At 39.3% G+C, this 15,475-nt stretch overlaps 1 protein-coding gene across 3 annotated transcripts in view; it reads left to right on the top strand.

Annotated features, from left to right (window-relative positions):
• The window catches only part of PLXNB2 (plexin B2), a 250,688-nt gene that overhangs the window by 157,896 nt on the left and 77,317 nt on the right, over window positions 1-15,475 (top strand). For all 3 annotated transcript variants that reach the window (XM_012568964.5, XM_030256458.4, XM_072920816.1), the window contains one exon: window positions 14,295-15,405. In XM_012568964.5, the coding sequence (XP_012424418.5) occupies window positions 14,295-15,405 (1,111 nt within the window). The remainder of the gene's footprint in view (window positions 1-14,294; window positions 15,406-15,475) is intronic.

Below are 15,475 nucleotides of genomic sequence, written 5' to 3'. Positions count from 1 at the left end.
TTACATTGTACATTTCCGTTAATTGGATGCTATTACTACCTGATACATAGGTCATTGCTCCTAATTAATTAAGGGCCAGGAAGGTATTTAGCACTTTGCAAGACACAGATGAAGACAGATGTCCACTTGGGAAATTAAAATATACCAGTTTGAGCATTTTATATAAGACCAGATCAACTATAAAAATCTGATATCTAGACAGACCCTAATAAACCTGATGAAAACCAGGTAAATTAGATCAGCTTAAAGCTAACAAAATGTAATAGAAATGTTCTAAGTTGTCTGCAAAAAGGCTTTCAGGCAGAAGGATTAGCACAAAGTATATTTTTACAAGGATTAGGGAGAATACTTTACAGGATAAACTAACCCATAAAATTGTTCCTTTTTACTTGAGTCTGTAGATGGACTTCTCTTGTAAAATATGCAGCCTGAACAAAAACTTGCAGTTTTCAGCTATTGCAATAATAGTTTGTTCTTTCCTGATGCACTATGCATAAATTTGGAAGTGCTTCTGAAACAACTGAGCTATGCATTCTGGTTCCTTGGAAATAAGACTATCCAAATTGTTTTAGAACATATATATGAAATATTGGAATTCTGACAGTTGTTTGGGTAGGAATGCAGGTTATGTTTTCAATGCCATCATGCTCTCAGGCATATTTCCTATTATCCTTACACATCAGCACAATAAACTTTATGTCTTAATATACCCCTATACATTTTCAGCTTATTTGCTTTTAAACAGTTGAAAGTTTTTATATATGGTGATTGTGTTTGAAGACATTCCTAGATATATATTCTCCAATAGAAAGTGTAGGCTGTGTTTGAATTTAGACTTTATCTACTGTACAAAATTTCTAAATACATGGGGCAGCTACTGTAAATTCAAATTTGAAACATATATACCAAAGTACCTAATGTACAAAGCAATCATAAAATATACTTGGCTTAGACCTTTTAACCACATCACTGGGTGCTGTAAAAGAAACATTTAGCCTAAGAGCTCAGAAGATGCATGATGAAAGCTGCCCAACAGAAGTCTTTGGAGGTTGCCTGAATAATTAGTCTTGTGGGATGAAACTGGTCATGCAAGGAGGAGGATTTACGCTGCTCTCTATTCCCCTCATAATAGTGTAGCTGGCCCTTATTGGCTCTGCTAACTCATGTATCCAAATGCACTTAGCAGTGAGAAGAAAAATACTCCCACCAGCTGCTGAGCAGCCTTGCAGTGACCTCTCCATCCTAGTACAAATACATGGAAGAAACTCGTCTTCTTACAATGAGAATTCCACTGTACTCGGCAGCAGTAGTTTTAGTGGAGGCCACTTTTCCACTTGTTAGCATTGGTGGTTTCACAAGGCATACTTTTGCATTTATTCAAGCATCAAAATGCAACGAGGTCTGGAAGTGGGATCACCCTAAGCAGGACTTTGTGTGAAGCAGATGCTGTGCCCAACTTGTCCTGCAGCTCCTCTGCTAAGAAAGTAGCAAGAGTTTGCATGGCTTTACTCATGGGTTTGCATCTTTTGTCATGGTTTTTTTTCCACAGGGGTGCCTTGGCAGCATCTATTTAAACAATAGGTTAAGGATGCACTGTGCTGCCAGAAGTTTGGAAATTGCTGCTCCTTTGTTTGAGCATGGTTAGCCCAGCTCCTCAGTCAAAGGCAAAGAGTTTAGAGTTACCAGTTCTTAGGAAGAGTCAGCTCTGAGTGTTAGAAAACTGAAACCAGATGCTCTATGTACAGCAAAAGCAAGAGGGTTTTTTCCTTTCCTTTTTCTTTTTATAGATACATTTCTGAATCTTGCAGTTGTTTTAGGTTACAATACTATTTGAGAATGGTTTGATCATACAATCAGCAAGCAGATAAATAAATCCTCCAACCAGCAGGTTGTTAATGGTAGGAGTGGAAAGGACGGTCTGTTTTTCTGTTTCTATTTACTTCTGTGCATCTTAAATTGCATCCTCTGATCTTTAGAAGCACGACTTTTGGTTCTCAAAAGTCTTTGAGGAAACAAAAGAAAGTTGTAAATCTGGGACCAGTAATTATACAGACAAATTTTGAGAATTAGATTTATGATATTTTCAGGGCAGAAAGGATCATATAAGTATGTGCACTTACTGGGCAGCAGCATTTCCAAATAAAAAAAAATTGCACTCTGTAGGTAGGAGTGGGGAGGCCTGTTCAGTGCTTAATGGGGACTCATAAAAAATGGAGTAGCTTTTTACCAGGACCTCTAGGGACAGGATAAGGACAATAGTTTTAAACTGAAAGAGGATAGATTTAGATTAGACATAAGAATTAAATGCTTCTTAATGGGGCTGGTGGGAAACAGGAATAGGTTACCCAGAGAGGCTGTGAATGTCCCATCTGTGGAAGTACTCAAGGCCAGGTTGGAAGGGGGTTTGAGCAGCCTGGTCTATTGCAAGGTGGCCTGCACAGAGCAGGGAAGTTGGACTAGATGATCTTTGAAAGTGTCTTCCATCTCAAACCATTCTATGATTCTCAGTAAGTTTATGCATCATCTACATCCTCCCAGAGCCCTCAAGACAGGCATGATAGGTCCTGGCCCAGCTGGCAAGTTCAACTGGAGTAGGTTCAGAGCCCACCTATGACATTTTGACTGATTTTATTCACACATGTCTGTCACACATGTGTGAGAGCTATTCTGTGGAGACTGTAGTTTTGTGTTCAGCATGACTGATGACTTGTAATTTTAAAGGAAGGACCTCTGTTTTGGATGGGTTAGATGGAGACTGGTGTGAAATAGGCAGCAATGCATTTTAATCATATGCTGTATCATGCTTCCTTTTTGAAATAAGTGTTCCTCTGTTGGACACTTCTGAAACAAGGAAAACACATTTTATGACTGTGTTATGCATCCATAAAAGGGGATTTTACAATTCTTTTGCTGACAGGCCCTTAAGTAGTTAGGCACAGGTAGGTGCTGCTGTCAGGTTCATGCAAATTACTGGTTAACTAGCTATATAAGTTTGGAGTGCAATACAATGGAAGTACTTAGAGGTGTATAGAGTGTCTATCCAGGCAGATTGGATCAGCACAAGTCAGCACTGTGCTGTTAGAGCCAGGGACACTCAATTCATTTAGATAAGCCTCGTGTTTATTAAAGCAAAAAGAAAATAACAATAACAAAACACTAGGAGAAGCTAAATATAAGTCAACATGCTGCAATTACTTTTGCACTTGTGGCAGCCAAAAGCCACAATAGATAAATGAATAAGTGTGATCAAATGTGACTTGGAACATACAGCCTGCTCTGTATTTGTCCTTAGCTCTTTACACTGTGTATGGTGTTTATTTTAGCATGTTCAATTTCCTGCAGGCACCTTTCTTGTGGATTCTATTCTACTCATCTCTCCTTAAAAGCCTTACCAAATATTTACCATAGCACTTTCTTGCTATGCCTCTGCTTCTCCAAGCTGTTTCTGCCCTGCTGTCATGTGTCTCCCCATCCTCTCCCAGCTCCACTCTCAGATGCAGGAGTTCTGTCTATGAGCTCCCCCAGTTTGTTGTTTCTGCTGGGTGGCTCCATCTGCATCAGCTCATCTTCATGGCTCCCTGAGGCAGGACTCCAGTTCATCCAGCACCATCTCTTCTGTGCATTCATTCCCTCCCACTCCCCAAGCTGGAGTGAGCACTGAGTATGGAGAGTATCAGCAGATGCTACCAAGTTAAGCATGTCTCACTGTGTTTTTCTTGCTTCTGAGAAAGCAGTAGGACACAAAAGAGTAGGAAAAAGCAGTCAAGAAACAAAAGAGGTGTTTCCAGGTGAGGTTTGAAAAGAGATAGGAAGTCAATAAGGCAGTGAGTATGTCTGAGATCCCCATTGAGATCTGAAAATCACCTGAGGTTCCTGTTCCTTTATTTCCCCCCCCCCCCCTTTTTTTTTTTCTTCTACCTCCTACTTTGTAATCTGAGACTTTACACAAGAATATTCAGGCTATTGTAGCAGCACCTGTAAGAGAGGAAAACTTGGAGGCTGTGCCTAAGAAAAAAAGAAACTAAGAAGGTGGGGAGAGGAGCTGTAAGAAAATGAGAAAAGATGTGTAAGGCAAGAAAAATAAAAAGGTTTTTTAAAAACTGTCATGAACATTAATTTGAAGGACAGAGAGAAAAAAAAATCTCACTTTAATCTCAGAGTGATCAAAATCAGCAACACCAACGTGAGGATACAAATGGTCCAAATAAAAGTTTAAAAAATTTAAAGACAAACCAGATAGACAACTGTGATTTATCTCCAGTAGCAGAAGATAGGAAAATTCTCTATTCCTCATCTATGTGTTTCTTAGCTCCTGACAATCAATAAACTCAGTTTCAAGAGTTTTCCCGTCTACCCCTCTCTCTTTGTGGCTTGCATTATCAGCTGTCTGAGTACAATGTATATTGTAGTACTCCATTGACTGTGTTCAATAGCTTCCCATTTTCATAGAACTTTTATCCTATGTCTCAATAGTCCTAGATAAATCACTGGCACAGATAGATAAATACATGAAAATTAAGAATGCGGGGATCTGTTAAACCTAATTACAAAAACAAAATAAAGAGAAACAGAAGAGTAAGAAGACAGCATGGTGATGAGGCAGGGAATCACACAGCAGACACACTACCAAGTGAGAGGTAGAATTAGAAGGAAAGGATTTTTTTTCATTACTCACCATATTTGCATTTCATTAATTTATGGGTTAAAGTTTATTTACCCCACTGATTTATAGGGTCAGTTTCATATGGCATTATCATTGCAGTTTATACACGATTCTTCTATTAAGCCCTATGACACTGTAATATAACAGAAAGACAAAAATGTTGGCTCTGCCTGGTGCCAAAATTCTGCATAGCTTTAAATGTCTGTGTGCTGTTCTGGAGTTGTATCTTAGTGAGGAAATGCTGGCTCTTTGCACTCTCCCCTGGCCGTGCTAAAGTCAGCAAGGGGCACATGCAGGTTCACGCTGCTCACACAGGGGCTGGTGCTGCTGCGAAAGCTGCGGCTGCACCACACATCGGAGCGGGGTTTGGTGCTTCTGCTTTGAGGAGCATGGCGAGACTGATTGCCTGCCTGTGAACTCCCAATTTGCATTCATACATGCTGGAAGTGTCCTTTTGACTTGAATATTCCTTTGTGCATGTGATAAATGGTTAATTACAAGGTTAATTACACAGAAGAACTGGTTCTGGCAAGGAAGGAGCCAGAGTACTTTGTGTTTGTTTCCACATGGTCATGCTCAGATTCCCCCACGCTGGAATAAAATCCGCCTCCTTTCTGGCTTCTTCCAGGGGAAGTCCGAAACCAGTCCTTGAAGATGACCTTATAGCACTGAAAACAAGCAATTCGTTGTTGTAGCATGGAGCTGGTGACAGAGTCTCCTTTTACTATTGGTATAAATGAATCTTTTTCCTTGTGCTGCAATACCCTTATTAGTGCAAGGAAAGCCAGCAAATCAGCACTATTCTAACTCCCTCGGCTTTCCTTCCCATGCTCCAGATTCTCATTTTCTGCAGGTTCACCAGCTGAAAGAAAATAATTTTTTTTCCTGGGTTGCAAGAGGGATAAAATAACCTAGGGGTTACATGGAGCTGGTGAGTGTGCATGAGGCATCCCTGCTTTCTGCTGGGCTTCTGTGGCCACCTTGTATAGAGGTTGCTGCAGGAAGTCATTCCCCCTTGAAGCTCAGGCAGCTGCAGCAGGTGTTTACCCTTGTGGCCAAATCAGATTTGGCCATTTGCAGGATCAGGTAGCATAAAAGTGTAAATGGCTTTAGGAGTGCCTGGAGTGGCCTGTGGCCCTGTGCTGACTGCAGACTAATTCAGCTGGATGTTAGTCCATAGGGCATCACTGGGATTAGTGCTCAGTGAGATTGTAGATAATTTTTTTTTTTTTTAAGAGATCTCATGGCTTCAATAAAATTACAAAGCAGGTCAAAGAGGAGATTCTGTGGGTTCAGATTCCTGACAAGTCAGCTGCTTGTTATTAAAACGCATCACTCAGCTGCTTTTTTTACAGATCAACTACATCTTTGTAACACTTGAGAAAGTGAGGCCTCATTAAAATGAGTGCTTCATTGCTACTGAGAGAATGGAAAAAAGATTAATGTAGAGGCCCAAACTGAATGGGAGGTGTGGTGGTCTGGGAAGACATGAATGCAGGTCTGCTTCTGCAGTGTTTCTCTTCTCTGTGTGTGCTCCTGCCTGCATTAGGGCAGGGGCTGGAATGTGAATGTGCAACCCTCTGATTTGGGACGATAATATGAACACTTGTCTTCATAATAAAAAATAGGATTTGAAGAGACCTTTCTGGCATAAGCTAAGCTTGTCTAAGAGTAGTTTATAATTTGTAATTGCTGGTAGTGAATGCTGTCAGATTAGGTCTTTCCACAGCAGCTGTTTTTATTGACTTTTTTTTAGGCTGTTTGGCACTGTAAAATCTTGAAAGCATTTTCACTTAAAGAAATTTTATTTTGAATCCTAACACCCGCCAAAAAACCTGTCCTTGCACTATTGCAGAATCTATGGTGTAAAAGATCTTCAAAATCAAAACATTGCCAGGTCTGACTGAAATGAACCAGGGAATTCATTAGATTCTCTGCTTCAAAGAGTGCATATAAATCTGCAAAGTGCTACTCTTCTCTTTTGTTTACCTGCTGATGTTGCAGAAACAGGACATTATTGGAAGTTCTGGAGTGCAATAGCAAAAAATTTTAAGCATTCATTTTCTGAGTCTCATTACCTGTTGTTAATGCTCTTTTGAGTGACTCCTAGTTGAAAAATTCAGGCTCACATGGCTCCCTCTTGCTCTGAATTTGGATCTGGATCAGAATATTAAATACTTTAAAGTTCAGGTGTGCATGGATGAAAGGTTTTGATTCCAACTACTAATAGTGTTATTAATTTAGCTTGAAGCTAATAACATAATTATTAATATAAATTCTGAATTTTCTAGCTGTTTGCCTCAAACTTTTAACACAGTCCTGCCAATTTTGCAGAGTTCGTGAGAGTCCTTTTCATAGGTATGCTGGGATGCTGATGGATATAGAACCTACTGTAAAAGGCAGTTGTGTTCCTCAGCTGTTAATACAATTGCAATGCCTGGAGAAACCTTTTTTAAGGTGGGACAAGAAAACATCTCTGTTTGGCTTGGTGGTATGCAGCAATACTATTGCCAGGGTACTAGAGCTGGATGACATATCCTGTTTAATCCCCGCCCTACCCCTTTGAAGCCTCTGAGACGTGAGAAGGATTTGGTGATCTTTGGTAAATGATTGGTGGTTCAGGTTCCCAAAACTCATCTTTTTAACTTGTGTGAAGGCTGATAAGGATGTAAGCAAAAGTAAAAAAAAAGTCCTTAAAATTCCCTTTGGATCATCTTGCTCATACAACATTTCCTCATCCTTTCAAATCCATCCTGTTGCCCTTGAGCTCCCAGTTAACCAGGCTGTGGGATGCCACAGTGTGCACTTGAGTTAATGGGTTATCTCAGGCAGTGAGTTATCTGAGATCTTTTTGCTGCTGATATCTCAGATCTTCTGAAAGATGAGAGTTTCCAGAGTGATGGAAACATCTTCTTGCTCATGCCCCTTTCCTAGGGCATACTCTCCTCTCCCAGACACTGCTGGCCTCTGATGATGATGTAGGCACAGGATATGGATTTACTCCTCTTTGGACCAAAGTAAAACTCATTCTTGACAGATGAACCCATGGTATAGGTATATTGGGTTTGCATAGTGAGGGTTTGGTAATGGGGACTGTGAGGGTGTTTTCTGTGAGAAGCTGCCAGAAGCTTCCCCCATGTCCAACAGAGCCAATGCCAGCTGGCTCCAAAACAGACCTGGACTGGTCAGGGCTGTCACTCAGCAATGATGGTATCCTGGGATAACAGATTTAAGAAGGGGAAAAAACTACTGTGCAAAAGAAGCAAGAAGAGAGTAGTAAAAAAATGTGAGTCAAACAACTCTTTAGACACCAAGGTGAGTCTGTAAGGGGGAGGAGGTGCTTCAAGCACCAGAACTGGGATTCCCCTGCAGCCCATGGTGCAGGCCATGGGAGGCAGCTGTGCCCCTGCAGCCCATGGAGAACCACAGGGGAGCAAAGATCCACTTGCAGCCCCTGGAGGACCCAACACCTGTGGAAAGTTCATACTGGAAGGACCTGTAGCCTGTGGAGAGAGGAGCCACACTGCAGCAGGTTTGCTGGCAGGATTTGTCACCCTGTGGGGGACCTGCCCTGGAGCAGTCTGTTCCTGAAGGGCTGCACCTTGTGGGAGGGATCCACTCTGGAAAAGTTCATGAAGAACTTCAGCCCATGGGTAGGAATCACTTTGGGGAACACCATGAAGGACTGCCTCATGTGGGATAGAGCACATGCTGGAGCAGGGGAAGAGTGTGACAAGCAGGGAGTGGCAGAGACGTGTGATGAACTGACTGCAGCTGCCATTGCCCACCTCTTTGCACTGCTTGCAGTGAGAAAGTGGAGAACTTGGGAGTAAAATTGAGCCCAGGAAAAAGGGAGGGTGTGCGAAAAAGGTTTTTTAAAGTTTGGTTTCAGTTGTCATTATCCTTTTCTGATTTTAATTGGCAACAAATTAAAATAATTTCTCTAAGTTGCAGCTGTTTTACCTGTGGCAGTAATTGATGAGTGATATCTTCCTGTCCTTATCTCAACCCCTGATCCTTTCATCATATTTTTCTCGAGCCATTTAGCCAAAGAATGGAGTGACAGAGTGATTTAGTGGGCACCACAGCTTATTCTTGATATAAGAAACACAGGTTTTTAGTGACCTGAATTTGTGTTTCCATGTGTCTTCCATTTGTTTTCCCAGGGACTGCAGGAAACACCAACAAAATGCACAGGGACTGAGGGATGTAACATTCATTATTTCCTTGACAAATCTGTAATTTTCAGCTAGTCCTTTTAACAGAAGATCCGTGACAATATAACTAAAAAAATAGAACTAAAACTAAAAAAAAGAGGAAATCTTATATTATTGAAAGTTACTCAAAAAAAGAAAAAAGACAACATATAAAAATCTGTCTTGTGAAAACAAGCAAAACTTTTGTCTTCTACACCAGGAATAGAAACAATATTAAAGTATTTTGTCCATATGTTACCAGTTTACAGGCAGTTTAACCTGATGGGAATTTTTGTTCCATATAAAGATAGTCTATACATCTTAGCAAATTGTGTTTTGAGAAGTGAAAGGGAAGGAAAATTGTTCCTTTTGAGCAGTATGGGCTATCACAACATCTAATGAAGAGGATATTGGTTTCTCATTCTCCACAGTATGACCTCCCACAGTTTTCTGACCCACAGGTCCCATCTGCTAGCAGCAAACTGTCACAACTACAAGACACCATTATAGTGATCACTACTCTCACTGGTTCTACCAATTTTGGATGTGTGGCATAGTATATCAACAAAGTTGTTCCTCTCTGTCCAAAACCTTTCTAGTATGTTGCCATGCTTTTTGGAAATAGGTGTGAATCCTGCAGTGTTGTTTCAGGTCATTCATTCTCTGATACATCACTCATTTGTTTTAGGAAATTGTAGTAAAAGTTGTAACTGGGGAAGAGTTTACTTTTACCTACAGTTCTTGCAAAAGTAGGAGCTTTCAAATCCAGACTGAAAATCTGTTATCCCCTGCTTCTCATATATTCTCCAGTTTCTGTTTTGACTTCTTTTGAGCCCAAAACTGAAAGCTGAATTCTTTTCAACCTCTGGTACACTTAATAAAAGCTAAAAAGTTACTCAAAATGAAAGAGAAGAGAATTTTCATTCATCTTTCCCCAAATAACCATGTCATTGGAGTGCATTCTTTGGATTTTACCTTTTTCGTGTCACAGTTTTTGAGTCCTTTTTACCAAATTTTTTTTTGAAAAATTTATTTTGTAGTTCTTTTGGAGTCCCTCTGATTCAGGGGAAGTTTGCTGGGAGAACCACAGTTTTCTGCATCTCGCTGTTAAAGCATATCAGTACCTGCCTTGTTTGGCAGAAGTGCTTATCTCTAGACCAGAATTTCAAGTAAAAAAATCTTGTCTGGATGAGATTATGTAGCAGGGCTTAATTAAGCATATATGTGAGTAATAAAGAAATACTCTGCAAAAAAACCCACAAGTTAAAATGGCAAGATTGTTTCTTCAGTGAAGATTTTCTTGTCCGTTGCTTTTTGGGAATAACACTTGTTTTACTTCTCAGTTATTCCAGTTTCAGGCAAAATTTGGTATTCTTTCACTTCAGCTGAAGCAAAACTAAGAAATTAATTAGAGTAAAGCTAAAGACATATCAAAGGCTAAGTTGATGGTGAATGGCTGGAAAGGTGAAGGTTCCTGTGTTCAGGCACAGCAAATGATTTTACACTGAAGAACACCTGCCAAGTCCAGGCAGCATGGTGCTAGTTCTAGTTCTTAGGGCTGTTATAATAATGCAAAGTCAATTTGAAGCTCATTTTGTGCTTGTAGATGCTCCTTTTTTTTTGCATGCCTTTTGAAGAATTGGGTGTTATTTAAGGTTATTGGTCTCGCATGAGTAGAAAGATACAAAGTTATGGGTACTTAGTTTGAAACTGAACTCTGTGGGGCAGAGCTCTGGTAGTTGTGTGATTACCAACATGGTGTCACTTTATGGCAGTTCCCCTGTATGAAGTGTTCTCCTGGATGCCTTGTGTTTCCTGCACATAAATCCTAGAATTTCATATTTCTTGTCGGAAGCAGTAGTGGGGACAAGAGGTTGGATGGAGACAAGACTTTGAAAGAGAAAAAAAAATTATGTGAGCAAATGCTCTGTTGGTCTTCTTTTATCCTGAGTCTGCTAAAGGCTTAAAACTAAGTGCAAATTGAGGGTGGAGGGTGTATGGCAGCTCTCAGGACCAGCGCATGACTTAAGAGTAAGCCACCCAGGCCTGTGTGTAAATAGAATATGTGACTAAGCCATCAGAAATACATTTCCTGTGCAGAACATCATGGATTCCGTGCTCCAGCCTATGCTTCTTACACCTTTTCTCTTGTGTTTATACAACTTGTTCATTTAAAATGGAAGTTTTTCACAGCAGGAGACTGCTTCTTGATAGGTTCCCAGAGCACCTAATTCAATACAGCAACCGTGTTAATAACAGCTCTGGCATTCTTAACACACCAGCTGGTCATAGAAGGATTCTTACAGCTGCTTCTTCCCAATTAACTTAAAAACAGGTGAAAGTGGCCTGTGGTTGTAGTTCATCTCATTTCATGATATTTGCTTTTTAAATTTTCTTAAGCCTGCTCTTTGATAAGCGAAGGAGAGTTTACATCTGAATCTCTTCATAGTGTATGTAATTTTTGTTTACTATTTGCTTTGGAGAGAGGATGAAAAGTGAAACTAATAAGGACAGAGAATCATGAACTGTTACCTTGCATAGAGATCTGAACTAATCTGATGGGGGTTGGCATTAGACAGGAGTGGCAAGGAGTAAATAACAAAAGCAAACAAATAAACAAACAAAGATAAGGCATTATTAATGGAGAGTGCATGTAGTTCTGAATAATTTAAGTAAAAAAATTTATAAGTAAACAAGGCAGAAAATAGCAGGGAGAAAGCATTACCCATTTTTATACAGAGAATTAATTAATCCTCTGAGAGACTGGTTTAGACATGCAAAATTTACTTTTTATTCTGGTTCTGGCATGGACCAGCAAGACTCTTCGTTCTTCTGGGACAATGGCAGGAGTATTGTAAATGCAGCCTCTGTGTCCTGCATGCCACCAATGGACAAAATGGGGGTTTTCGATCCACTGAAATACAGGAATGTGGAGGGGAATGAGTACAGAAATTAAGGTATAATTAATTATTTTCCATTCATTTAAGGCATATTTTACAAGCAGAGCTATTTATGGGAGTTTCTTTGACTGAGAACAGAGATTATAATAATCTAAAAATAATTACCTTGTGAGAAAAGCAGGAGCAAAATAATCTCAAGTTTGCATTTGATCCTTGTTCAATAGGTAATAGAATTATAAAAACATTTAAATGTAAAAAACTGTATGAAAAAACACTGCAGTAGTGTGTCAAGTGTTTTTTTATTTCATTGCAGATAACTATAAGGGATAATATTTGAAACTAGATGACAAGCACTATCACATATCATTTAGTAATGGAGAAGTAAGATGGGATCAAAGCTGGAAAACTGAAGTCCTTGGAAGCAGTAAGAAAAGATAAGAATTCAGAGGAACTCTGGGCTCCTTAGAGCAGGTCAACTGTTGTAAAGAGATCCAACACTTCATTACATTGCAAAGCATGTGCTAAAGTCTGTGTGTCTGGAGAACAGGCTATAATTCTTAGCCTTTTCTTGGTCACTGTCATAGGAGCTCAATCTATCATTAGAAAGTCCAGCTTGTGCTGCTGGTGATGTACTCTCTTGTCTTTGGCATCATTTTATAGCTAGTACTCAGTTTGGTACATGATAGGAGCTTCAGCAAAACAAGATAGAAGTTAGCATTTTATTTATCCTGAGTTACATTTAGTAGGTTTTTGGGATTTAGGGGTTCAGTTCACTCTGATTTTAGAGCAGTTGTTCTCACCATTGCACGTGTATTTTCTCCATAGAGGAGCAAAACATGCTCAAATACTAGAGGACCGACATTGTCTTTACGCATTGCTGGCAATGCTGCGCTGGTTTGGGAAGCTCACAGATGCTCACAACAAAAGTCCTTCCTTCCCTGCTCAGACTTTTACATCCAGGCTGTTAGCATTTATTCTTAGTTATCCAGTATAAATGATAATTCAGCCATTCTCTTTCACATCCCACCAGCATCTATTGCTCTTGCCAGAATAGTAAGTAATATGTGACAAAGGAGCATGGTTCCTTTATTGGTATTTTTTAAAGTTTTTTTTTTTTCCAGTTTCTGGTTTTAGCATTTCATGTTCTTTTCCTCCTTCTATGAAGCTGTTGCTTGTTAGATTGCTTTATTAAATTTTTCTCTTTTCTGTGTTTTTAATTGTTTCCTTTCTATTTATTTCCTTTCTATTTTATTTCCTTTCCTCTTCTATTTTTTCATCACTCCAGATATTTTCAGTTTTAACTTGAGATTCCCTGCAAATTTACAGGTTCTTTTCTCATCAGATTAAAGAACCCCATGGCTGACTTTGAAAATGAAGATATGATAGATTGTATTTGATCTTCCTCCAAACAGTAATCATCTTCTTCCCCTAACATCAATTTGTCCAAGCATGCCACTTTTTGTTTTCTGCTCTCAGAACTAAAGACTTTGAGGAAAGATTAACAAAATGTTCAGGCCATAGGAAGTCAGCCAAGACTCTTCATTTAACTCTTAGATTAGAATTAGACCCCTGCTTACAAGTTTCAGAAGGTCTTTCTCTAATTCCAGACAACAGGTTATCTGCTTGGGAACTAATTATGAAAGGGATTTAAAAAAGGGTAACAGAATCATACTCTCCAAAAAACCATAGGAAGTCAGCCAAGACTCTTCATTTAACTCTTAGATTAGAATTAGACCCCTGCTTACAAGTTTCAGAAGGTCTTTCTCTAATTCCAGACAACAGGTTATCTGCTTGGGAACTAATTATGAAAGGGATTTAAAAAAGGGTAACAGAATCATACTCTCCAAAAAATTTTGTGATGTTCTTAGGACAGATTTGAAACTATTAAATTGCAGTGCTCTAATGAATGAAAGTGTTGGATCTTAATGCATACCAGCAGAAAAAGGCAATGTTGCATATTAAGGGGTCTACCATCTTGTGGCTTCCCATTGATGAAGGATTAGTGTAATGCTTTCTCAAAAAACATCAGCAGCCAGATCCAGACTTGCTTGTATGCAATGGAAGGTTTTTTACTTTCTGGAGAAAGCCCACAATACAAAATGTTACCAACACTTTTATGTAAATTCCCCCCACACACCTCCTAAGGAGGAGCTACCCGAAACTGGGATTCTCCAAATTTTTATGTTCAGCAGTAAATAATTGACACAGTATGATGCAGTCAGAACAAGCACTACCACATTTTGTCACTCCGTGTTGTTTCAAATTGGCTGCTCTCATTGTACTTTAGCACAATCATATAATCAATCTAATTGGTTATATGATCATCATTTAGACATATGACCTTGTTAAATCTTTCCCCAACAGATTAAATTGCTAGGCAATTAACAGGATTTGAGGCTTTCCATAATCTTCATGCTGTCTACACCTGCACAAGGATAAGCATATTTAAGTCATGAAAAACTTCCACATTTCTCAGTTTTGTGTAAACTGTATTTTTCTATATGTTTCATGTTATTATTTTCTTTCTGTTTTTAGGTACTACATAGAAATGGCTTTATGGATCTGGACACTGACCATCTTGAGTTGTTTTTGCATCACCTTGTCCAGAAATGAGGAACTGAAATTTTTTCAGAGTGCTACAGAGCTAAATCATCTAACAGTGGATAATGACACTGGGATAATCTATTTGGGAGTGGTAAATGCGCTGTATCAGCTTACAGAAAACCTGGAAGTAATAAGATCTGTAGAAACAGGTCCAAGAAAGGACAACAAAAAATGCACACCTCCCATTGATGAAAATCAATGTAAAGAGGCCGTACTGACTGACAATTATAACAAATTACTGTTGCTGAACAAGGTGGATAATACAACTGTGGTATGTGGAAGCCTTTTTAAGGGAATCTGTGCCATCAGAGATCTACAAAACATTAGCAAAGAGAAGTATTACGTAGACAGTAGTGGAGAAAAGTCCTTTGTAGCAAGCAACGATGAGAATGTATCAACCGTGGGACTGATCACTTCCTTGAATAATGACCAAGTGCTGTTTGTTGGGAAAGGGAATGGACCAAATGACAATGGGGTCATAATCAGCACTCGGCAGCTTTACGCCAGGGATGGGAAAGACATTTTTGAAATGTATACAGACTCAACAGCTGTTAAGTCAGCTTATCACTCATCAAGCACACAACAATTTGTGGCAGTTTTTGAGGATAAAAATTATGTTTATTTTATTTTTAATCAACAAGAGAAACAATCTATCAACAACCGCACACTCATTGCACGTCTGTGCAAAGATGATGCCCATTATTATTCCTACTTTGAAATGGACTTGGGTTGCAAAGATGATGATGGTGCCTATGACCACTGTCATTCTGCTTATGTCTCTACCCCTGGAGAAGAACTGGCTGAGAGCATGGCTCAGGAGGGACAACCTGCAGATACTCCCTCAGATGACAAAGTTCTTCTTGCACTCTTCAGCAAAGTAAACAAAGATGACGGCTCTCTCAAATCTGCCATGTGTGTGTTTTCCTTGCGGCAGATCAATGAAAAGATGGAAAAAAACCGGAATGATTGCTACACTAAAAAGAATACCAGCTCATTTTACAAACTTTTTTCAGCAGAAAACCCGTGTGAATTACATGGACTGGTAATATGGATAATATAAATATTAGTTTTAGAATCTGTGTTAAAGTTTGTGGAACATATACAACCGCATG

This window comes from Taeniopygia guttata, chromosome 1A (assembly GCF_048771995.1).
Source record: "Taeniopygia guttata chromosome 1A, bTaeGut7.mat, whole genome shotgun sequence".
Taxonomy (NCBI): Eukaryota; Metazoa; Chordata; class Aves; order Passeriformes; family Estrildidae; genus Taeniopygia; species Taeniopygia guttata.
Note: the sequence above shows the minus strand (reverse complement) of the source record. Positions and strands in the feature narration are given on the sequence as shown.